The sequence below is a fragment of the Fistularia commersonii genome, chromosome 8 (genome assembly GCF_037954325.1).
Source record: "Fistularia commersonii isolate RoL2024-O1a breed Wild chromosome 8, RoL_Fcom_v1.0, whole genome shotgun sequence".
Classification (NCBI taxonomy): domain Eukaryota; kingdom Metazoa; phylum Chordata; class Actinopteri; order Syngnathiformes; family Fistulariidae; genus Fistularia; species Fistularia commersonii.
The window spans coordinates 8,549,560-8,574,876 of record NC_141291.1 but is presented as its reverse complement, the minus strand read 5'-3'; the positions used below and the strand labels follow the sequence as shown (position 1 = coordinate 8,574,876).

Sequence of the window (25,317 nt, the reverse complement as noted above, 5' to 3'; positions counted from 1 at the left end):
TTAGGTTAAGAAGACTTTATTATTCAATTTGAACTTGATAAAGTCCTGTTTAAAACCAGTTTCATGGGGGTGGGGTGGGGGGGGGTAGTAAACTATAATACAATTCAACAAACAAAAGGACAAATCAGAAGTTGCTTTGGATTTCACCATTACTCTATATCCAATGTCCTGCCCATCTTGATGACTTGTCCAAAAAAATGTTTGCGTAATTAGCAAATGTTAAGTATTGAGGCATTTCAACTGTTCAGTGCAGTTCAAGAGGAAACCCTTCATTTTTAATTTTTTTTTTAATGGAAATCAGTCTTTGTACTTCTCAGTCTTATTTTTTGATTCACATTTTCCTTCAGTCACCAACAAAGCAGGACTCCACTGCCATAAGTAAACAACATTCAGCTAGATTGTCACTTAAGTGTTAATCCTTTTCAGCGTACATTACCAGTATTAGTACATACTTTTAGCAAAATTACCATGTCATCTTATGAAAGTTCCTGATTACAAAGTTAAGTTTCTTGCTTTTAAAAACTGGTAAGATCACATGAAACTGCACAATTCAAAGCAAGAAAAAAGGTCCAGTGCCTTGAGACTAATAAAGGTCCATGACATCACACGACTTAGAGCTGGTGATGTGTCTGACAAAATAACTAAAGTTACCACTTGAAATGGCATTCTTGATTCTGCCGGTTGCAATAGAAAAGGAGGGTATGTTATTTTTGTGGATCTAAAGCTGCTGACGTGGTTTTCAACAGAACCCGCACCATTGAACATCATCAGTAGTGGTAAAAGCGGGTAAGAGTTCCTTCTTGGTGATTCTAATGGTTGAAATGAACTGAAAGTAACTGTTTTCTGGCCACTAATCAACCCTATCTGGCTTAGAGGACATTTGGAGGTTTGGACTATTTTTGCGTATAAGGAAGTGAAACTGATTTTGAATTGTGTCCACGCCACCGATGTGGATTTGAAGTGAGGCAATGGGAGTATGATGGAAATGTAGACTTAAACAAAAGTGCTGCTTAAATGAAGGATTTCTAACCTTTCCTTTTAAATGTTGTAGTTTTCTATGGCCCAAACTACATTACATGCACGCCTACGGGCCAGATAATAGCTGTTGCCTAGCTGTTCTATTGTTTCTATAAGATTTGCAGATCTTTCCCTAGAGGGGGCAAAAAAGTGAGTGCAATTAAGGGGGTCGATGCGCTAACAAAAATGTATTGCGACAGAAATAGAAACAATTTAATCATGGTAAAAGAAGAGGAAAGAACGAACTTCTTGGTGAAACCGGTTTACAGCGTGCAGTTAAAACCAGAGTAGCTGTATATGAGTGGAGTAGTAATATGTATCATAAACATGAATGTAGAAGATGCCGCCTTACAAAAGCACCGTGTTTACAGCAATGTTCTCATCAGACAGAAAAATTAACTACAGTTTTGGTTTGAGTCTTAGGTCGGATGAAACCTCGATAATTTTGTATTATGATGAATAGAGGAAAAAAAGTAGACAGAAATATTCAGCTCTGAGGGGTAACGTGGCAGCAGATAGAACATGATGACTGGTGATGTGAGAGCTGACAAGTAGCAGAAGGACTTGAGATGAACATCCCGTTCCCCAGGATCTTAAAAAAAAACTTGAAATGTTGAGATTTTATTGTTCATATAGAAGAATGGCAAAATATTTAAATAGAGGAATTCAAGACAATGTTCTCCAAGATTGGGTATTGGGTGGGTATTTCAAAACCCTTGAAATGACTTTAAATTAATGAGTTCTAGTCCTCTGAAGCAGGCAGCCTGTGTGTTCAAACAGCTGTAATCCCTGAATGATTAATACTGTCAAACAATGAATTTAGATATAGTCAATACTTTAGTCAACCTTTTTTTTTTTTTTTTTTTGCTTCATTTCAAATCCGTAGTGATGTTTTCCAGATGGGCTTAACTGTATTTGGCGGTTAGAGCACATTTCCACCCTTTTCACAGTCTTGCTCGGTGCTCCCACCAGAGCCGACCAGAACTAACGCAGGCATCTCCGACTCAAGAAGCTGCTTGCCAGGTTTTAAAGCTATTATGTTCATCTGGTGAGGTTTTCCCACAGATAAAAGGTTTAACCGTTTGTCTTTAAATAGCAATTTTTTTTTTTTTCCTGCGAAAAATAAATGTCCTACTTTTTACACACACGGCTCCCAGTTAAGGTTCAACTTGGTAGTGTGCACGATTGACAGATTAGTGGCACCAGCTACGGCTGAAACAGTGCAAGTAGGAGTGTGTCTGCCTCTGCTGTCTTGGGGCTGTTGTGGTGGCAGCCTGTCAGTGGCCACTAGGGGACAGCTGACTCACGTGGCCAAGTTAAATGGACCGTGGACCGGCCGGAGGGTTACTGCTCCTCGAACTCCTCGTCTGAGACTTCGTCCAGGGGAATGGTTCGGGTGTTACTGGCCCGAATGCTACTAATGTTGCTTAGAGACAGGAGGTTGGCGATGCCCATCAGACTCACACCGGTGCCATCCAGGTTCACCTGAACAAGATGCATGTGCCTCAGGAACTTCACACCTGGGGGGGGGGGGACAGGAAATGTCGATAAAGTTTATGAAACAGGAAATCTTCTGATGAGACAAACACAATACAAGTCTTGGACTGCGTGTTGAGCACCTCACCGTGATCTGTGATCCGCGTGCGACTGAGATTAAGCTTAACCAGCTCACTGCAATGGATCAGCCCACGCTTCACTACTGTATCTCCTATCTGAGTGCTGGCCAACCCCAAAACCTGGAAAGAGGGGAACCAATATTAGTGCAAAAGTATTTCAGGCATAGCACCTCTTTAATAGAGAAAGACAAACTGAGACTGGCGGTACAACCAGACACAAGATCTGTTCCCTTTTTCTTAAAAGTCCCTAAATTGACGCAAACTAACATTCAGATTTGTCTGTCGAAAGAAAGTTCAGCATTTGCTGTTTATAGATGGATGAGACATTATTCAACCCTCCCTCCCACATGCATTGAGGACTCTTAAAGCAGATTAAGATAACATCCATAAATATTTGTGCTGTCTCAAAATCTGCTTTCATCACATGATAAAGGCGTAGAAACAACTAGGATGACAATTTGACTGCGAGGGGCCTTAAAGCTAAAAATGTCAAAGCATACGTCCATCTGTGATCAGCCCCTGCTCCTAATATCCAGGATGTACAAAAATATTCCTCAACACAAAAAAAAGGTGCAATCAACTTATCATTGATAATAAAAACAGTCTGGCTAAAGGCACGGATGAAGAAATGATTTGTTTAATCTCTCGGCCAAAAAGACCTAAAAACATTCAGTTTAACTTTCCAAAGTCACACTGAACCCCTGGTAAAGATTTTGCACAGCGTCTCTTAAAAGAGGATTAGTTCCACCTTTAACCCAGGATTAATTGGCTCAGAGCAGTCCAAGCATTTGATCTCTGCCGCAAAGAAAAGTAGCATGAGCAGTAACTGAGTTATGTCTGGCACGCATAGAGTGGCAAGCGCAAAACACTGGCAAAAATAAATCGTCTTAAAATCGCGACATCGAGAAAATCAGCGTAGCTTGTCAACAGAAGGTCACCTGCAGGTGCGGCAGACGGGTGATGAGCTCGGCCACTCCTCGGCTGGTGACAGCTGTTCGATCCAAGCACAGCTCCTGCAGCTGAAGCAGGCAGCGCAGGGAGGGAAGCCCTGCGTCCGTCACCTGGGTGTTGCTAAGTGACAGCTTCTTCAGCCTACACAGAGTATACACAGCACTCTGGTCAGTATTGGAGCTGTAATACAGCTACATATATAAGAGGAGCCCTGGGATGTATTCAGGGAACCTGGTCATGGTGAAGAGCTGGCTGACTCCCTTGTCAGTGACTTGTGTGTAATCTGTCAGGTCCAGCTCGCAGAGCAGGGACAGTCTTGATAGGAATGAGAGCCCGCTGTCCGTCACCGAGTGGCGCCCAGGGAGGATCAGCTGAGTCAACTTCAGTCCTGAAAGGAAAAGTTGAAATTCAATTAGAAATTGAATCCAAGTGGAGACCAATCTTGTTTTTTTTATTCCCAGAATGTGTATTTTCAGTCAGTTAGTCATGGTAGCTTAAAATTACTTAACTATAGACCATCCCAAATACAAAAATGTTGAATTATTAGAATCTAACCATACTATGTATAGATTGTTCTACTTTTTGATATTACTTCACATCTATTAAGTGAAAATTAGCTGAACAGTGTGGAGCCCCCAATGGATGTTCACTTCCGCTTAAAAACAAAGGAAATTCTGGTTTAAATGACCTCTGCATGTACAAACCTGAGACTATCTGTAGGGCATTGTTGCCATCCACAACAGGGATGCCTGCCAGGCTGAGACAAGACAGGACCGGGTGCGAGGAGAGTTGCACCAGCGAGGCCTCCGTCACGCTCGTCCCATCCAGGTTGAGAGTCTGTAGGTTTGACAGCTTCGCCAACGCTGAAACGTCCTGAACCTGGAAAAGAGCGTCTTCTCTTTAGCTTTATCATAATACATGGTGACATTATTCAGATGCGAGACGCGCCTGTAAACCCCAGGTACCTTTGTCTGCTTGATGCTGAGGAGTCGTAGCTGAGGCACGTAGCTGGGCAGCACCGCCAACGTGGCCTCAGTTACCGCTGTCTGGTTTAAGCTGAGCTGAGAGAGGCAAGATGGAGCTGACTGGAGATAAAGTATCATCCCTGCATCAGTCACTTTGGTCTGGTCCAGTGACAGGAAATGCAGGCTCTTCAAACCTTGACAACACAGCAATAATGAAAACACAAACAATAGTGTTGTCACTGGTTGCATACAGACTATGCATGCAGTCTGGTAAACACTCGCACTTCCCTGTGAAGTATTGTTATGTAAATGATTAGAAGATAATCTTGCAGTAAAAGTCGCAGGCTTGATCTGCTCGGGTATTTGAATGTGAACAGAGTCCAACCTGTGATGTACTGGAGACAGGAGTCAGTCAGTTTGCTACAAGAGGCCAAGTTGAGGTACTGGAGTTTGACAAGGCAGGGCAGGAACGACAGCCCAGAATCTGGACAAAGCACATGAACCACGAGATAATTCAAACATCGGGACACATAGAAAGCTGAGAGAAGACACTGATGTTTGAAAAAGCTGTTGGCTAATTCATCCCGCGATCGCATAATTTACCAGTAATAAGAGGTGAATTGACCAGACTAAGATGTTTGAGAGCTGTGAAGGCCCGTAACTGGCGCAGGAGCTCATTTGTAGAGTAAGGGTAGCAGTTGAGGACAAACTTCTGCAATGGACAGCCAAAAAAGAGCTCCAGGGTACGTGGACGCAGCAGCCTCTCACGGGTCATGTGGCTGAGCAGAAGCTCTGCCAGCTCCGGGGTCAGGCCTGCCAGGCTGCTGCTGTACTGCATGCTGGGAGCTGAGGGACAGGCAAAGACAGAGGTACGCTTGAGTGTACAACGGACGAGCGCAGGTAAGCTTCTAGTCCTGTTGCATTTTAACACGGTCTCTCACCGGTCATGAGTAAGACGGTGGCACGAGTAGCCAGGACGCAAAGCGATGGCACCGTGGGCGCTCGAAAGGGTCTTTTAGGGGGTAATGGCTGTGAGGAGTGGGGGTCATCTTGCTGGGCGGCTCTTTGTAGACGCTCCACAGCAGCCAGACCTGCAGCCACCGGTGCCACCTGATCTTCTGCTTCTGCCTGATCCTCTTCTGGGGCCTCCCTAAGAAACACAGACTGAATTAATACAGCATTTTAAAGTACTCGCAGTAACAGCTTGTTCATTTGTATCCTTAGGTTGAAAGGAAGAGAAAACTCTAATTTTCACAAAACTCCTCCGTGCTCACCAGACATTCCTCCTCAACGCTTACCTCAGTCGATTGCCTTGCTCTGGCCAGTGGTGCCTGGGCTCAAATCCTCCACGTACTCGGTTCTCTGGGAAGAAAGGCAGCCTCGGCATTCCTGGAAAAATAGTTGCTGACATCAAACCCAGAGAATACATTAAGTCACAGCAGTCACTCCCCAACTGAGCATGTTTAAGCAGATTTCCAGTTCTCTGTCTTGACAAACGGGTTTGTTTGTTTTTTTTTACCCACCTCTGATCAACATTTTACGTGCCAGATCTTTGACTCTGTACAAACTAACTTCAAATCCAAATGTGGCCTTCACATATACTGGTCTGAGACACACGTGGATTACTGTAGCACCACCACAAATCTTAGAGTACTGTATGTGATTGGCTGGCCAGCTATGAGCAGAGAGCTGCCGTCATGGTTACAGCCACTGTGCATTGCATATTTGACAGAAGGGTGCATTAACCTACACATTTCCTAATCCTAATCTTTCTTTTTTTTCAACACAACACACATCAGTGGGGCACTTGGTTTAGCGATCTGTACACCGGGAAGCTTGTGTTACCCTTTGACATCAAAATGAAAGAGAGTTACTCTTGTCGCTTCAAATGAAAAGCAAGAGTCATCTAGTTTCCTTTTTTTTTTTTTTTTTTACAAAGACAAATAAAAAGTTCCACGGTGGAGATACAAGTTTGGACAGCGGGATGGAAAACCAGGCAAAATTAAAAGAGAGGGAGCAACGGCATGTGGGCAAGAAGAGCCACAGGGAGCAGTACCATTAAGCAAATGTAACGGGTCTCCCTCTCCTTGTCCCTCGTTGAACTCTCTGCCAACGGCTTCTTCTAGGTCCCCTGGAACTAACCTCTGGCCTCGCCCTGCAGGACAAGAATTTTATCCATCACATTGTGGCCACTTGTTGTAAAATGATATCCATTTCTTATTCCACTCATGCGGCAGTGCATGCATATAAATGAATGCTGAGGAGAATGTTGCTCATATGCAAGGTATGACTCAAGCTATATTGAATACCCCAGACGTGTGAAGGGCCACTCAGAGGACTGACACCAGGAATCCCAGCATTATTAACTGCTTCTTCCCACAGCTGGTTGGGTAGAGGAGGGGGTAACACAGGGTCTTGCCCTCCTGGAGCCTCCTGGATAGGGATATTTAATGGAGGAGGCAGTGTACATGGAGCTTGTTCGCTCAGCTCTGCCACCGGTGCCGTGGCAGGGCTGGGGGGATCTTGAGGAGTCTCTGGAGGAGTGGTTTGAATGCACAGTGCGGCATTTGGTGTGAGTCCAAGGGAACGCAGGGAGCAAGCAAGTTCTGCCTCTCCAAAGCGTTTACGTGGGAACCCCTGAAGGAGAGAAAAGGTGGGTAGGGAAGGGTGACGTCCACTGATGTGCTCCACGACGCTGCTCAGAGGGGCGTCAGCTGGGAAGCGTTCTCGCATGGACTCACCAGACGGCAGCCGAATCTGCAGCGAAACGGATTTGAACCGTAATCTGTAATGTATCTGTGTTTACCTCACAGGAAAAGAAATGCAGGTTTCTGGTGCTTTACCATGAGGACACAGTTATTATCCACATTAGTCTCAACCTTTCCCCCAAGTCTCTGGCCTTGACCACTCAGGGGAGACGTCTCTGGGACAGCGTTGCCGGTCTGAGTCTTCTCCTGCAATCTCCTTCGATCCTCCGCTATCCGTTTCAACACCAACTCACGCTCCTGGCAGACCAACACACATAAAACTAATGCTGTTCCATAGATATACTGGACTGATGAAATAGACTTTCCTCTGGGAGATTAACTGTGACACTGTCAGAGCTGTACTGTTACTGCTGCACTAACTGTTAGCTCTGGTCCTTCTTGGCAGTACTGCTGACCTGTTTCTTTTGTCTTCGTTCCGCCCTGGCCTCTTGAGCGACACGTTGTCTCTGCTGCTCTTCAAAGTCACTTTTGTCCAGTTTCATGCGGGACTCCACTGGTTGCAGGCCTGGATTGAGGGTGAGCGACTGTGATGGTCTCAGCTCTAACGAAGCACTTGCTGTGTAGATTTCAACAAAACAAAAACGCTTGATGAACCACAACAATTCATTTAACCTCATATTGCAATATAGTATCCGATGCTACTGTCATATTCTTGGTCATTGTTAAACCCCTAAGCATTTTACATTTCTCCAATTGTGAAATCAGACTGTTTGGTGCCATGCTTCTGACATTACCCAGAGGCGTGAGTGACTCTGAAGCTCCTTCCGATTCTTTGGGACGGTTGAAAGCGGAAAATGCTGTCTGAGCTGGCTGAGAAGACTGCTTGACCAACCTGTGCCGTGGATGCTGGCCTTGTAACAACCTAAAACCATAGTACAAATACCACAGTCTATTTCAGAGGTCTTGATTGTTATATTATCTAATCACTCAGTCACGATGCACATCTAAAAGTTACACATAAAGTTTAGACTTAACTATTCGGTGAACGTACCACTCTGCAGCGTCCAGCACGGAAAAATGACCTGCCTGAACTGCAGCCTGGATTTGATCCTCTGTGAAGCCCATCTCCCCAAGGGTGTGGAAAAGTTCCCCAATAGTCTGCAATACAGTTTCCAATCACTGACCGGTTTACCAAAGATAACCAAAAGCCTGTGTAGTGCTATTTTCTGAGAATGCACAAACATCTTATATGGCTTTCTCTTTTGTTGCTGAATTCATACTGCTGTTTCCTTGTGTCACGATTCACTCAATAAGCTGCCTACTCAAAACAAAGACATCCGTTATTATCCTTTTCTTCATACATTATTAACACTGGGGTTGATGATTATAGCGTGATTATAGCCCTCGACTTTAACTATCTTAACGAAACCTTGTTTAGGCAAGGACAAACAACATCTCAAAGCATTATTTTCTGTCTGCTCTTCTATGAATCTGACGGTGCCACATTTAACTAACATTCACTTTTGCTTTTAACGCCTTCCTTTATTGACGACAAGCAAAGTTTGTAGTAAGTCAGCTTTCGCAAACATAGACTCGTTATTTAGTAAAAAATGACGGAAAAAATGCATCTCTTTAACGATTGAGATTGTGACTTAAATGGTTTTGAAGTCTTTGGACGGTAAGGATTGTCAAGAGGCGTTAGCCTGACAGCTAACAGTAAACTGACGATCGTAGGCTATATGCTAAAGTAGCTAGCACGACAATTTCACTGTGAACTACAATATCATGAAAATAGCTGTTGGATTATCAGTGGCTTACCGGAGAAGCAGAAGAATCCATGCTGACGATACAGCCTTATGATGAGGAATTCCGAGTCAAACTGATATTAACTGGCAACTTTGTTTACTTCCTGGAAGGCTGTCCAGCGCAGCCTCGTATGCTAGCAGCGCTGACCTCTCACCCCCACATATGCGGACTGACAGCACCACAAAAACAATGCGGCCAACTAACGCCGTGGCACAATATTCTCTTCACGATTAGTCCAATTTCACAAACCCTGCTTCTTGCCTTCTTAAAAAAACTCGAAAACTTTAATTGCAATCGACTTTTTAATATCCACATAGAACGCAGATAGCTTTCTTTTTCTAAATCTTTTGCTGATATATTAATTAAACGGAAACTGTCACTCCGATGAGACGCGATTAAATAAACCAACAAACAACGTAAACAAACAACGATTTAGAGCAGACTGGGTTATATAAAACACAAATACATGAACAAGTACAATAGAAATCACTAGTTTGTGTTAATTGCTTTAACAGGTGTAACTCCCGGCTTCAATTGCAGCAAGACATCAACAGAGGTCGCTCACACTCAGTCTGTGCAAGGAGCCCCTTAGACAAATATGTGTGTGCTTACATACTACTTTATTCATTTTATCTACATATACATTTGTTCTTTTTATATAGTTGCTTATATTTATCCTTCCTCTATGTCCCTCTAGGTTTAACAGAGTATATCTAGTTATCCAGTGACAATACATATCTTTTCCAATCCGTGCTTTGCTGATGTACTACTCTCAAAAATGGTAATACATGAATCAAGTGTTTTGACTGCTCAATTATTCCTTATTTTCATAGTAATCACTACAAATTTATTCTGTCTTGACTTTTTTGCTTGCCAAAAAATGCCCCATAAATTAACAGTGAGACAGAGAAACACATATGATAATATATCTTCCGATATTGAAAGTAGGGTGTTAAGAAACTTAAAACTGAAATCTAGCCAAAAGATATGATGTGAAGATGTTGTGCCACATCACTATTTTTTTCTTCACTTTTTATTCCACGTGGAAGGAAAAAAGATTGGATGCATGATCAGGCCACACGTTACGTGACTTGTGTGATGAAAAACTACATTAAAAACCAACTCATTTCCATCATTAACAATGAATAACATTTCTGCGGATATTTCCCGTGATCGAAGTTAAGGTTCCTTTGCCAGTTTCCGTCTATTCAAGCTTGCTTGGTCTTGCTTCTAGCTTCCTTCAATAAGGTTTTCCATTTCAGAGAAGCTGATGAGCATCCTAACGGAACGAGTCCGCCCTCTCAGACCGGCGTGAGCTTTCTGCGCAGGCGCGGTAACTTCAGTCTGGAGAAAATGACACCAAAAAAGTGCCCGAAGTTATTGAGTTACACCGGAAATTTACAACCGCATTTTCAAAATAAAATAACGCGATGACGTGTCAAACAGAGCAATGAGTAGAAAATCCCGTGATATCACAATTTGGGGTGTTTTATTTTTTGTAAATGCGTCTAAAATATGTTTTCAGGATTTTTTCCAACACGGATAGATTTGGACATTTATTCGTCAAACCGCGATGATTTTACACTCATACCGGATATACAGCGAGTTGATTTATTGTGCAATTGACACCCGGTCGAGCAAGTCATTCAGCGAGAGTTTGAGGTGAGTACCAGGTATCACAGAGAACAGAAAAAAAAAACAAATCAGGTGTGATTTTTAGAATTTGTCAGGTTTCGTGTCTCGAAAAGACCCCTTTTACTGTGAAACGAAGATGTTTCGATAGCCGTGAACGGGTTGTCTTGCGGACTTATTCGCCCGTGAAGGAGGGCGATGCGGATAGTTAACGGCCGCTCATCACGCAGCTGTGACTTGGCTCTGATTAATCCGCGCTCAATCGCCGTCGTCCCGCTGAGACGTTCAATATCGGGAAATAAAATCACCGACAGGTGGGAATGAAACAACAGCGACGAGGAGGAGAGGGAGGTGGTTGTGGACAAGTCCTCCGTCCATCCCCCTAGCAAGCTAGCGGTGACTCGTCTGGACATTTAGCGGGGGTATAAATGTGACACCCATGCCGAATGACCGTCGGCTCCAGTCTGTGTTGGAGCTCTGTAATTTTAGCATTTTCTCCCGAAATGCTGCGTTCAGGGACCCGGGGGTGCGGTCGGGCGTCCGCCACTCCATTCACTTAAGAACTCCCCATGCACACTTGCACGCCTTTTGTGTCTGTGGTCATAAGGTCACATTTATAGAACAGAGTTGCAACTGTGTGGTAATTTCAAGATTAAAATGCACATGAATATTTTCTTTAAAGTTAATTGTGTCACCAAGGACATTGTTTGATTACTTAATCTTGTGTTTGTTTTATTTTATTTACCCCCCCCCCCCTTTTTTTTTTTCTTTTTTTTTTTAAAGTCAGACAAACATGACCTTCAGGGGAGTTCGGGGCCTTCAGGGAAAAGGGTTTGCTTGTTTTATTTGTGAAATGGTCTAAATGACAACTTGAGTCAAGAGTAAAGTTGCACAGTACCCCTGAAATCTGAACATGAAGGATGTGGACTAGACTCGATTTGTCTACACTGCGTTTATTATACCGCACGCTCAAAGGCGTAAATGCATAGTAATCTGTCTGTATTATGTCCCAGCAGTGAACAAAAGCATATTTTTACACAGATGCTCGAGTTACATCACCTTGTATACTCTTTGACACTCAAAATCCAAAGTTTATTTACAGTGATTTGGCATAAAATCCAATAACTTCTGTCATCTATGAGCTTTTGACAGCCTTCATTTCACCGACTTTTGAAGTAACAAACGGCATATTTGCCGGGGGGGAAAGAGTCGTGACTACAACTTACCTGTGCTCAGAAGTGCATGTTTATAGAAGAGCACAAAACTGAACGCAATTATGACATGACCTGATGCAAATCGATCATGTTTTTTCCATCCGTGTGCTATCTTGGAAGAAATGTAACGTCTAGTAGAATATGCGGTGCATGTGTGATTTGAGCTCAGGTCGGCTTCAGCACTACCGGTAGCGTCTATTAATTCCTCCAGGTCATCGTGTCCAGGTCTCTTTAAGCACAGGCTCTAGTTTTGTCACATGGCTGATAGATGTCAGGGCATAGCCTCCAGCAGGATGGAGGAAGGATGTGTCTCTTGTGCTGACTCACCAGTGCCATCGTCATGTGCTCTTCAGGTCATCGGAGCAAGAATGTAACTTTGACGCTCAGGTGATACTATGTATACATATTTAAAATTAACCCAAGTCAAATACTCCACTAGGGCATTTTTTCCCTTGCAAAATCCAACTATTCCAAGGACTTGTTAGATAGCAGAATCTCAAGTGTTTGTCCTTGTGAATACGACCTAGTCCTTTCTCTGAAGACGAAAAAAAAAAAAGTCAAACTCAGATTCCATAGCAGTTCATCTTCTTTGATAAGTGCTGTGCTTGAATCCATCAGCCAGGTCTATATTATCTCTGTGATCCTAGTCTCAGCTTTTACTTGTTTTCCTTCGCCTCAGTGGAGTCTGTCAAACAGACTTATTGTGAACTGATTTGTCACAAGTGGAGCAGTGTCTCCACATTCCTGTTGCGAATCGCTTGATCATGCAGAAAAAAGAAAGGAAGAGTTAGATAATGTACCTTTTTTCATCAAACGCATTGTCTTTGCACTTGACGGTCATTTTATTGCTCTAATCCTGTTTCCCTGACCTGGACACGCACTATAATGGACTTGCAGTTTAGTCATGATTGATAGTAAATCAGTCTAATACTGTTAGCTCCTCTGACTGTAGCCTACTTAATTACCAATTACATTAAGCAACTTTGCAGGCCGGTTGGACCCACTTTCTCATGCTGAACACCATTCAACTGTCTGCAGTTTGTCTCTTTTCAACGATCAAATTAAATGGAATCAATAAAGCCCAGGCCTTCATACTGCCTGCTCTGTTGTCGAGGTCTTAATAGAGCACTGTCTGCAGCATTTACTTATTTCTCAGGAAAGTGATAGCTGCCATGTTGAGTTTGACTGTGGTATGAGAGTTTACATCTGTCTTTGTGTTCTGAAAGAGAGGGGCGTTGATTTATTCCTCCCCCGCCGCAGTCACATGAGATTAATTGTAGTACAATTATTACCAGTCTTGTTGGTCAAAGCTTCACAATTATCATGAACTGTGAGAACACTGAGATGCGCTTTGTCCAGTTGGTGCAACCTGAGCAGCCGCGCTGCCCCCCCCCCCCACTGCAAAGGTGAACTACGTGGGATCCGTCGCTTCAAAGGAAGTCTTTAAAATATTTATTTAAAGATAATTTCATGTGACAAAGAAAGAAAGTTTACATTATTCTGAATAAAAGGTTTTAATGTTAAAACATACAGAGCGCAGAAAGAGTTGTTTTAATTTTTGAAAAATATCTCAGATGACTATTTCATGAGCAGCATTGTGATGCCATTCAAGCTGTTATAAGGAGATTTCTGTGGATAATTTTTACTTGGCAGACTCTGTAGATGTGGTCACACACATTGGTATCAACGTACACCTTGGTCGGAATGAACAGTTCCCAGATCACTATTTTATACATAATTCAACGGATTACTTTATGGCTGCATTAACAGCTTGACGTCACTGTTACTTATCTGGTTAGATGTAGGCCAACGTGAGGTTAAATGCAAAGGTCTTGATTTAGAATGAGAAGACAGGCAAGGATATTGTTTTGTTTTCAACCAATCAGAACGGAGTGCCTTCCAGCGCTCGCATGATTACATTTGCACAATGAAGCATTTTGATGTTTAAGCACAACACTGTTTTTATTTTTGTGATCCCAGCTAAAATGTAGCATCTGTCTCATGCCTCCGTGCCAAGATGTTTTATTTTTTAAATGCTGAAATGAATGGTATTCATTTGAGGTCTTAGAGGTCCAGAGCAGCTTATCTTTACAGAATTATTAATAGTATTAAATGTTGAAATCAGATGTCATTTGACATTTAAATCCATCCAGAATACCCAACAATTTCTTTATGTTGGATTTTTACTTTAGTTGTAATTAGTAATGCTTTGGTATAGCTGCACAGTCAGATATATAAACGGAATGTCCTACTTCTTTACTTTGTAATAAGCAGGTTTCCGATCGGTGCAGCACATATTACCCAACTCGTAAAGTTGTGAAAATGTTTGCATGATGATTTTTTTTTTTTTTTCTATCCAAGGACAATAGGTTAGCGTTAAATATGGCATTATGTAAGCATTAATCCCCCTGCACCCCAAGACAGGTGCTGTCTTAGCTGTAAGCAAAGCCACTGCTGGTTGCAGCAACAGATGGGATGAAGCGCTGGATAAAGATGGGCATACATTGGCTGTGTGCAGCTGTTAGCCAAGCTGGAAGTATACCAGTTACTGTGTTCACATAACTGCACATTCATGCTGAAGTGTCGGTTCCTGCCAAATCCTCTGTGAAGTTGGCGTGGCCACTGGGGCATGAACACTAGAGCAGGGAGGCAGAGAAGTCTGCATGTTGAGAGGCTCAAGACCTGCAAAGCTATTTCTGGTCGACGCTCTCAGAGGCAACTGAGGGCGGCTATCAACATACAACACCATCAAATCCCCATAGAGATCCACAAACAAGGCAGCTGTCTGGGGTGAATGGCTACATCAGGCTCTGCCTTTGCATGAGGGGGCTCCTCAGGAGATCCAGCCGGGCGGGAGATCCAACTAGGCTTCTGGTGAGTCGACAGTTCCCGCCCGCACTGCTGCGGAAACTTGGAAATGAGGGTACTTAGTTAGCACTTGCAATAATGTGTCAGTGATAGACTGAACTATTAGTCTTAAGTGGTATAATGTTTTATGCTTCATGTGAAGGTTAACAGCCCATTGGACTGATTACAGTTGAATGTAATGGGACAGGACACATAGAGGACTGACAAGTTAAAATAGGGGATTATTCTACACAGGTACAAGATATAGATATACACATATTGCTCACAACGTGTCAAGTGAAACATGAGCTAGCTTGGGTAAACTGCAAATTTATTTGTCACTTATTTCGGGGTTGATTGAGTTATCAGAAAATGAGGCTGAGACGGAACTGGTGGCAATTTATCTGAGCTGTACTCTGATGAAAGTGGCATAACATCTGGTCCCAGTTATGAAATGTAGTGTCATTTCCTTGTACCTGCTTGATCGCCGGCCTTCATGTAGCTGAGCGCAGTTGTCAGTGGATAATGCTATTTTCAGTGCAATGTTGGGATTGTGGAACACCCCCACCCGACTTTGAAGTCGATGTCTATTTTAGCATGTGTCAGTCCGACCGTCCGTCCCCCCGCCCCAAGACATGCATGTGACGCTAGAGTGAGACAACAAGTATATCTCGCTCACACACACACACATACACACACACACACACACACACACACACACACACACACACACACGCACACACGCATGCACAAACCTTCTGGAGTTGGGTATTTCTTTAGCCTTAAGGCTCATATATAAGCTGATGTGGAATGTGGTACTCGATTGTTTGGCAAAGGGGCAGGCAGCTTGTTTATATCCAAGCTCTGTTCTTTGTTTGCTGCAAAACACAATCGGGTACCTTCTATGACTTTAGGTTGGATTAATTGGGTAATAGGTTTGATTTCTCAGTGATGTAATGAGCTTTTCCTGCATAGACTGGTGCACGCCAACATGTTCCTCTTTTCTTCATCAACTGTATTTAAAAATATATATATAAATGTATATTTAACATGCAATATTTGAAGATGCACTTCAGCCAATTCCCAGTTTTGTGCAGTATATATACATTCACAAATGCATAAATATCCTGTACAGTTTTACAAATGTGCTCAAAACATGCAGTTTTAAGGTGGATTTGCACGGTTTATTTTTGAACTTGGAGTACAAACTATTTTGAGGCATTCATGTAATGCCAGCGATATTTGGACATTTTTGTATTTGAGAGCATTGATCCTCTTTATCAGATTGCCAAAGCAGTGGAGGTTCCTGGGGAAAGTGGTTCAAAGGCCCCTAAAGAAAAAAAAGAAGAGTTGCTTAATGGAAACTAAGCAAATGACTCACTGCCACCCTTTTGTTGCAATCTCTTTCATGGTGCCTCGACTGTTCCATGTTGAAACTGTACAAAATGGTAATTTATTAAAACATTCCAGAGGGCAGAGTGCTGGGATTTAAGGATACAACATTATATTTGGGCCTCTTTTATGGCTTGCCCATTTCCAAAGTGCCTGTTTTATTTTTTGCATCTATTTCAATGCATTTAGACAATGTTTTTGTCTGTCGGGGTGTCGTCGTCAGAGTGAGAACAGGATTTTAGAAAGCAATTTAGCTCCTTTTATCCCCTGGGCAATTGGCCTCCAAGTCAGAATAATATCAAGACTTTACTTTTGTCACTATTCAGGATTTCTCATCATTGCTTTCCTGCAAATTCATGTCAGAGCTCTTTTGCTCTGCGATGTCCTTTCCTCTGGTCAAGGTCTCTTTATGCTTGTGTCATCAATTCTACCAGTTTTCCGTAAGTGACAAAGTGTGGAACATGATGCTGCATTTCAAGACAACACCGGTGAAATCTAAGCCAGACTGATTGGGACGAGAAACATTGAGTCCATTATACTGTTTGAAAGTATATTTTCACTTAATTCAGCCCTGTTAAATGGGCTTAACCGATGTTTGTGTGCCAACAGGTTGCATGATAAATTTGGAGCTAAGCACTGGCTGTATGGAGAGCAAAGCAGAAACGTGATTCTGCTGCTAAAAAAAATATAAAGCCATACTGCAGTAAAATGTATGTGAGTTTGTGTGTGAAATAGTGGATACCACTTCTGAGATATTATTCATCTGCTAAGATATTTGCAACTGGTATCACAGAGTTTCAAAAGGCAATCGTGCTTTGAATCACTGAGTTAATAGAAGCAAAAGACAAAGTTATTGGCTATTGGGACTGAAGTATCTTTTTAAGATGGTGTGTGTGTGCTTGTCCGTGTGTGCATGTGTGCGTGTGTGTGTGTGTGTCAAAAATAGATGCATATTGATGAGTGTGTATGAACGTGTTGAGCAGCAGCCACTGAGTCAGTGTTGAATGGGTCCTGGAGTCACATGGCTATTTGTCAGCAGGCTGGAGGAGGAAACATAATCCTGAGGAGGAAGGCTGCTGTTATCAGTCCCTGGCCGTTGGTCTGAGAGTGTGCTCCGCTCACCGAGAGGCTGAAAAGCACATGCTCCGCAAATTCTAACTTTTTTTTTTTTTTTCTGTCTGTTTCCCCCCCCCCTCATTCTGTTTGTTTTTGCCCTGCACTCTGACCAGCACCAGGTCTGTCTTCAGAGTTCACAATTGCACTACAATGTCTGCGGTGGCTTCTCTGCAGTAAGCAAACAAAGGTATTGTAAATCGATCATCTCTTCTTTTGCATTCCTTGTCATGTTTTTTCAACTTACAGTTTTATCTCTCTTTTATTTGCCTGTTTTTTTTAGCACTGTGATTTATTCTTCTGCACATTTTATGCATGGCTTATCCTCAATTAGGTAACCTCAGAAGTTTGATCAAATTTAACAGGATTCTTCTTGCCGGCATCGCTTGTTCTCCACATATATACAACCTCAAACCATGACCTGACACTTTGCAGTGAACTGTCGATAACTTGGCATGGTGCTTTAGGAAACTAAGAAAGAAAAGCCATGACACATTGAGCACGGCTGCCTAAACAGAGTTCTAATTCTAAATCCGACTGTTTGAAGCCTTTTTGCAGGATGTAAAGCTTTCTAAATGCTTTGGGAATCCAACAGAATTTCCATCAAATATATTCACCCATGTTCACAAATATATTCACAATCTAAGCTAAGCTCTGCTCATCAGAGGACAATGACGTCTGTCATTGTTAGGATCCACAGCAACGCTCATAATGTTGCAGCATCATATTTTGTTTTGAAAATAACAAAAAGGCTGAAAGTGTCCTCCCTTGGGCTTTATCTGACTAGACTGCGATTGTTTGTGACCGAGACGCTTGTTTTCGGAAGGCCCGTTCTTTAATGAAAACTCCAAGCTGCCGCCGTCCTCCCTGTCATTGTCCAGCTCATAAGTACAGGCGTGTCTGTCAGCTGAGGTTTGGACATTATGGCCGCGCTTCTATTTCTAGGGAGGCATTTTATTGGTGGCGTGTCTGTTTTGCCGAATTGTTCTTTAATTACACCTTCTTGATAGGATTTGTAGATCGGCATGCAGCCTGTGGTCAGCAGTCAAGTGCCAAGCTGCTGACCGAAGGCGGGCTGGGACCGGCAGCCCTGGCAGGTGACCGGGTTGAAACATGTGGGTCCGTGTCACCACTCTGTATAAGGCTCGTGAACAAAGTTCACGAGCTCCGAATCCGCTTCGTGTTTTTTTTTTTTTTCTTTGCCCGTTGCAATTCTTAATCTTTAATTTATTTTCAAACTGTAAAGTGCTTTTGCAAGCACCGTATATCTAAATACAGCCCTGGCATCTTTGATTTCTATTTAGCCTGAAAATAAGAAGGCTGGTGGGTGTTTAGTGCTAAGCTCTGGGCTCGATGGCTTCGGCTCCTGAGCTCTTTGTCCCAGAGTGCAGTTTAACAACCTGTTCATCAAAGGACACACCTCCCTATTTTAATTTGGCTTAAAGCTCTAAAACAGGAACAAATACAAAGTCTGATTCGTGTGCACTTTCTCCCCCTTAAAAGGACCTGAAACAAGCTTTGCATTCCTTTTTCCAAGAGGGAAACTGTTCTTCTTATGGAAAGCAAATATTTAGAATGTATACAGGACATTAAGAGCCAATTATTTACAAAATATTAGAAACATTAAGAATTATGTCTCCCCTCTAAGAGCATTAAATCCCACAAACCGCTTACTTTAGATAGCCAGAATTATGAGAACATGTCAAACTAGTATGGGGTGACATTCTTGTCACAATGCTACAAATTTCAACATTTTATTACACTCACATTTTTCAGACACTTAGAGGTTTGTAAACTCAATTGGGTTACGAGGTATTAGTTGATGGGGAAACTCCAAAACCCTCTCTTTGAATATACCTTCCAAGGGTTTTCATTGCTGAGTTATCATGGATTTATTTTTTTGTCCAGGGAGATGGTGATGACCTCAGTATGTTAGCTTTTTTCTTTTCTTTTCTTTTTTTTTTTTTATGAAGTCCATATCAAATAAATCTCACACAGTTAAGGACAATGTTTTGTCTTTTTTTCTATCTATCTGTCACGTGATTTGCACAACAATCCAGAATGAGCCTGCATCATCATATTGAACTGCCACCAGGCTTTTAAAGTGAGATGGCAAAGGAGCTTTTGTTTAATTTCATAATGTCTCTTTTTAAGAGCTTTCTGAAATGTCTTTTTAAGAAATGAGACACGTGAAGATCCAAAACTAATTCCCGAGATATAATTGTAATTTTAGATGAAGTGGCCCTGTTGCAGGAGCAGCGTTTCTTGAGTGAAATATCAGTCTCAATATTCGTACGGCAATGACAATGACAGTAACCACCTCATCCTCTGTAACATAGGCAATTAATCAGTGATGTCATGGGATGACCATTCATCGTTTTCAATCGACCCAGACTTCAGTTTTAGCTTCTTCTGTTCTCTTTCTCTATACCTGTATCATTATGATAGTTCACATCCCACAAGAATTTAGGAGAATTTCTGTTGTGGCTCTCTTTTTCCTGTTTTTAAACTTACTTCCTCCCAAAAGGGTAGTCTTCCAAAGCCCTTCTGAGCACAAATCTGAGACTGCGACAATGCGTAGCATGGAAGTGATCTCAGGAGTGAGAATCCACTCCATCGCAGCACGGGAACATCTTTCAGTCAAAACAAGTGAGAGAAATAATTTTTGCCTGTTTAGCATTTCGTCAGCATTTATTCGTCGACTTTTTGAGCATTTCTTACATAACGGTCAACCAGTTCCTTTTAATAAACTCCTTGTAGACCGCAAATGAAAAAGCTTAGGTCAACTTAAATCATGCTTGAAAGAGGAACTCCCTGACAGAACCGCCCATTTTTTTGTAATTTCTCTGTCCCGATTCTTGCTGGTGCTGGTGGAGGTGTTACAGCCATTCCTTGGAGTAGATGGACTGGTTCCCATGGTTTTCTCTCAGGATCCCTGGGTTCTGTAACTGTATCCCTGTGTAGCTGGCCCTGCTGCCTCCACACTGGTCGAGTTTAGGTTTACTGAGAAAGTGAACTTTAATTGTGCAAAGGCAAACGACGTGTATTAGATTCAGACCCATATTATCCGTATTCCAGGGATTGCAAGGTTTAGGAACTTTGAAAGTCTGAATATAACAGATTAGCATTCTGCCAGGTCAAAAGCACGATCTGCCCCAAACCCCTTTGTTGCTGTGTGTCCCCATTTCCTTTCTATTTGTTGGCTAATGTCTTTGTTCAGTCTTCATTTAAATGCAGGTTCATGCTGTCCAGTTAACTGTGCATTGCATTGGAGCTCTTACAATACTCTACACTTGAAATTAAACGTACTTTCTCATTGTCAACAAGGTTATTGATATGATTGTGCTTCGGCGACAGGGCCTCTTATCGTCACTTTGATAACTGTTGTCAGAAAGCCAGGTTTCCTGTGGCAGAACATGATTCTGTGACACAGAAAAGTAAACCAAAAGATGGCCTCTGCTTCTCCTGGTCCGAATCAGAACCACTCTGCCTGCAATTACGCTGTTTGTCAGACACTTGCAGTAAAACAACACAACTACAGTGTGTTGATTGCAATATATCAGCTAACAGTTTAACCCCCAATTCAGTAATTTAGATTGATTACATTTTACTTTCAGCCAACAATGGGCTTGAACTTTGTTCCTATGACATTTGTCCTCTTATTTAAACAGAGCCTCTGTATCCAACTGTCCCCTTGCAATCACTGCATCTGGACCATTGTCCATGGGTCACATAACATGAGAGGTAGAAATCAGCAGAGACGCGTGCCACAGCTTATCAGAGTCCTTTGCACGGTAGCACTATGTTATCTGGCACTTATCTAACTCTAATGGTTAATGACCTTGAGTAGCAGTGAAGATGTGCCTCAGGGCTTGAAACCGTGGATTGCAGAGAGAAAAAGAGAAGCATGTCAGTGTTTATAATAAGTGTGCTTGTATTTACTACGTCATAGGTTGCCATATTATCTTGAACATAATGTTCTGTCCTTAGGGAGAACATTACGTATTCAATTCAATGAATTACCATTTTTTGTCAAGTGTCGGAACAGCCAGTTTGAGGACGGTCAGCATGTCAATTTGTGTGCAGATCCAAATCCAGGATCATTATGCATATTGTATGTATGTAAAAGCGGTAATAATAAGAATAACAGGTGAACAAGGGCAACATGGAAATGAAATATTCACAAAATATATATATATATATATGCTATTATAGAAATTGTATGCACTGTTTACATTCGTATTACCCAAAGTGGAAGGTATTTTATCCTGTGCAAGGCTGCTGGATCTGTTATTTGGTCCGCCCACCACTAAGATCTAGACTGAAATACCCCACAGCTGCTTGATGGACTCTTTTGTTGCGCTCCTTTATGGCAGAGGAACCCTAATGTATGGAATGATCCCCTGACCTTTGACCCAATTGCCACCACGAGTATAACATTCCTGAGTCCTTTTATTTTATTTTCTCTTTATTGTTCTTTTGCATTTTGTGACCTTTCAACAAATGAAACAGTCATTCATTTTCTGTGCCGCTTATCCTGCAGTCAGGGTCGCGGTGGGGCAGAAGGCTATGCATGTCCATGTTAATTTGCAGAATCATCCGCTAAGTTACTCAATATCTGTGATACCAATCCCTTGCCTGTCTGGCTGCATCTGAAAAAAAACAGCCAACAAGTATCGTCTGTTAATACGGTAGCAGTGTACCTGTGAACCGAATTCTTTGTATCACAGTACTCTTAGTTGAGCTTCATTCCGGAAACAGTTTGTCAACTTAAGATATGTTTGATACATGTCTTGGCATTTGATATTTGGTTGGATATTCTTTGCACTCAATGGCTTATGGCTATGATCCAAAGACTGGGTTGTTATTTTTCATGGTGCTTGACAGGCCTTCATTATTTTTATATTAAGGTATTGCTTGTTTTGGCTGCTTTCAATCACCCGTCTAGTTCAGAGAGAAACGCAAGCAATTTTTTGGGCCGAGGTCGGCTCTGTCATGTAACCTCCTCAGACTGAAGAACAATGTAAAAAGGAAGGTTCAGCTCCAATACTGTTTAAATAATCCCAATGCAAAGACGTTTTGAAAGCGAGAGTCACCACAACAGCAAATCTGGGGTTTCATTTCTGAAATGAATGCACTGAATTAAAGCCATGTCCTATTTGCAATACATATTAAAACCATATTTCTCCTCTCTTCTCAAGAAAGCACCGTTATTTTCATTGCCTTGTGTTTCAAAGCCCCAGCCTGAACTTGACTAATTCCCCTCTCTGAATTTTTCTCCAGGTTATGCTGCCCAAAAGCTGTCTGAGTCCCAGTGAGAAAGAGAAGGGCTAAAGCCACACCAATTCCAAAGCAGCTTTCAAGAGCCTCTCCAGCAGCAACTCCACTGCGGAGCCATGAGCACTCCCAGCGCTCCCAACCAGATTACAGATGCTGTGGCATCAGTTATTCACAGTGTAAGTTGACATGACCGTATACATAAATACCTCAGCCTGCCTTGTCAGGTCAAGTCCCAACATCACAAATCACATGACGAACCCTCATGCGGCACACTGGTGACCTGATAGACAAACTAGTTGAATGCTACAAGAGGAGGATACCACGGTCAAACTAAGTCCATACTGGCCTACTGCATGATGTTGTACCCTCCTTATCTTTATGCAACCCCAAACATGTACTCCCTGCAAGAAAATTAGTGCTGCATCAGCTCCTTTGGTGGAAAAAAAAAAAACATTAAGATCTGTCAGGCACCCCTGCAGAGAAAATAACCCTTTCCTCAACTGAAACAATTTCCTTCCTCTTTTATTTGATTTTTTTTTTTTTTTCTCTAAGTCAGTAGGGATTGCTAATGTTGTGAAAATAATGCTTGTCTGGCACATAATGAAAATCATGATTAAATAGCTGCCGGTCAGATTCCTGTAAACAAGACTGACAGAGCCTGAGGGCCGAGTGGTCTTTCTGCCAAGTGAGAAGCATTTCTCTCCACAAAAGGTCCTCCACAAGGTTGATTAAGACGTTTAAAAAGCAGAAAATATCACAAGCTCAAAGGAAAATCCACCCATGAATAGTCTCATACTGCTATCATCAGTTTTCCATGCTCTCTGGAACTCTGGAAATTATTGTTTTTTTCTGCATTCCAGAGATTAATCTGTAAGCACGGCATCTTCTTTTAATAATTTGCCTACCTTTTTAAAACTGTATGTCTTTTTTTTTTTAACCTCATTGGGCACGATGGATTTCACATGTGCGGCGGTATAGCCTTTGTTGTGGGCCGTGTGGGGAGGTACGATGAAACTGAGAGGTTTTAAAGCTTGTGGGAGAGATTTTTCTCACGATTAGCACTTTTCATGATTTTCATTTATTTGCATCAGAGTTACTTTGTTCTTACTCAGCTGCTCATCACTTTAGAAAAAGTGTGCTTTCCTTAGCATTGCATTAGGTGTCCGTGTTCTTTTAGCACTTTTCCTTTTCAGCGTTGTGGAGTTATTTGACTATGCTATGTTACCTGTGAGGAATCCGGAAGGGGGTTGTTACTGTGCAGAATCAGAGGACTTTCTGTCCACGCCTTGACATCATATACGGTCAAAGGTCATCATGTGTATAAAACACATACTTATCGAACCATGGAATCGTGCTGAGGCCAAAATTGATTTTTGTTTTGAATTCAATGTACAGCACAATTCTATTATGGCCCATGAGCATTGCTGCAACCATCTCCACTATCAAAGTCCCACAATGCCTTACATTTCCTTCTTCTACAGAGAGCAAAGGTGTTTAAAAAGACAGTGAAAATTGGAGGTGTTCAGTGCAAAGTATCCAAACAATGGTCCTGTTGTACTGAAAACATTCACTCAAACAAATGGAAATCTAATTTTCTCAATGAGAGACACTCCTCAGTCTGACCACCAGGATGAGTAGATGACACATAGTGAACGTCAGAAACAGGCATCAATACTAAAACTCCTTATTTCTGTTTATTTAAGATAAAAACAGTTAGGGGGGCACATTGGATTCGCAGAGATTTCTATTATTCAATTTAAAAAAAACCTACAATGGATTCGTCCATCCATCCGTAAAGTTCTTGTTGAACTCTTCAAAATACATGTTTCAGTGTTATAGGTCCAACTTCTCTTCAATGCATGGTGTTTAGATTGAGTGAATTATGGTCCAAAATTATGGTATTGAAATAGATATGAGAGTGTGCGTCCCTCCAATCAGAAGGTTGGTGGTTCAATTCCACCTCCTTTGGCACTGAACCCCAAGTTGCTCCCCATGGCTTTGATAGAACTGTGGCAGCGCTGCCGTGCGTGTGTGTGTGTGTGTGTGTGTGTGTGTGTGTGTGTGTGTGTGTGCGCGCAAATGGGTGAACATTATCTAGTGTAAGGTGTGAATGTGTCATATAAGTAGAGAACATTTATACGTTTTACCATTTAAGGGTATGGATTCGGGCAGAGCAGACTTATGATTGACAGGTTTGGTCAGTGAGTGTCTCACCCAGGACCACTCCTGGTTTCTCCCAATACAGTCTGCCAAAGGGCCAAAATCCATTGGATGATGTCATTGTGTAAACAGTCAAGGATTCATCCACCTTACAGCTAAATTCTCCAAAGGCTGTGTATTTTCTTTAGTGATGAGTATCTATCTTCAAACCTCCTTATAAGAGGTCCCCCTGCAAGTTGACCTGAAATTCAGTGATAGTAACAATATCATGAAGCTAACGTCAGGTTTGCCATGTCATAAAAAAATTTCTCACCAAAGATAAACACAGCTCTATGACAATATCCGAGCAGTAATAGGTCGTTTTCTAGGCTACAACCAGGTTAATTATTATCTTCTTAGCAACGTGTCTGTGTTAAGGTTGAGATAATGGTTGGATTTCCTAGTCCCAAGACTTTGAAACCAACTTCTTCCCTGACCGCTTTCTTTCAGGTCATGTGACAAGGTCTATTTCAGAGGGTAAATAGGTGGTTGCCCTTTTTTATAAACATTCGCTTTGTTACGACTTCAAAAAGAAGTGAGTCCAGTTATTAATCTACTGAATAAGCTGTATCAATAC

The 25,317-nt window shown here is 42.1% G+C and overlaps 2 protein-coding genes across 6 annotated transcripts in view; one reads left to right on the top strand and one right to left on the bottom strand.

Moving 5' to 3' along the window:
• Positions 1–3: 3 nt before the first annotated feature.
• On the bottom strand, positions 4–9,234 carry LOC147231815 (uncharacterized). Its single transcript, XM_086150950.1, has 17 exons — positions 9,076–9,234; positions 8,309–8,415; positions 8,052–8,179; positions 7,713–7,873; positions 7,393–7,554; positions 6,859–7,306; positions 6,606–6,704; positions 5,848–5,938; positions 5,491–5,699; positions 5,153–5,395; positions 4,935–5,033; positions 4,550–4,743; positions 4,289–4,463; positions 3,816–3,972; positions 3,572–3,725; positions 2,642–2,753; positions 4–2,537 (listed from the first exon to the last, which is right to left on the bottom strand). The coding sequence occupies exons 1-17, from the start codon at positions 9,094–9,096 to the stop codon at positions 2,362–2,364; spliced, it is 2,736 nt and encodes a 911-aa protein (XP_086007076.1). The 5' UTR covers positions 9,097–9,234; the 3' UTR covers positions 4–2,361.
• Positions 9,235–10,699: 1,465 nt separating this feature from the next.
• slc4a2b (solute carrier family 4 member 2b) overlaps positions 10,700–25,317 on the top strand; it is a 35,777-nt gene continuing 21,159 nt past the window's right edge. For 3 of the 5 annotated variants that reach the window (XM_086150946.1, XM_086150945.1, XM_086150943.1), the window contains exons 1-2: positions 17,301–17,451; positions 22,545–22,717. In XM_086150946.1, the coding sequence (XP_086007072.1) occupies positions 22,658–22,717 (60 nt within the window). In that variant the 5' untranslated portion in view covers positions 17,301–17,451; positions 22,545–22,657. Of the gene's footprint in view, positions 10,726–14,673; positions 14,784–17,300; positions 17,452–22,544; positions 22,718–25,317 lie in introns of those variants that run through there. The other 2 variants (XM_086150942.1, XM_086150941.1) reach the window with 2 other exon arrangements.

What these genes read in the sequence shown, in the direction of transcription:
- LOC147231815 (XM_086150950.1), bottom strand. Translation starts at nt 9,096, where the DNA reads ATGGATTCTTCTGCTTCTCCG. An exon ending in GTGCTGGACGCTGCAGAGTG is followed by an intron (nt 8,180 to 8,308) that starts GTACGTTCACCG and finishes CTATGGTTTTAG; the next exon opens with GTTGTTACAAGGCCAGCATC. An exon ending in CAGCTCTTCACCATGACCAG is followed by an intron (nt 3,726 to 3,815) that starts GTTCCCTGAATA and finishes TACTCTGTGTAG; the next exon opens with GCTGAAGAAGCTGTCACTTA.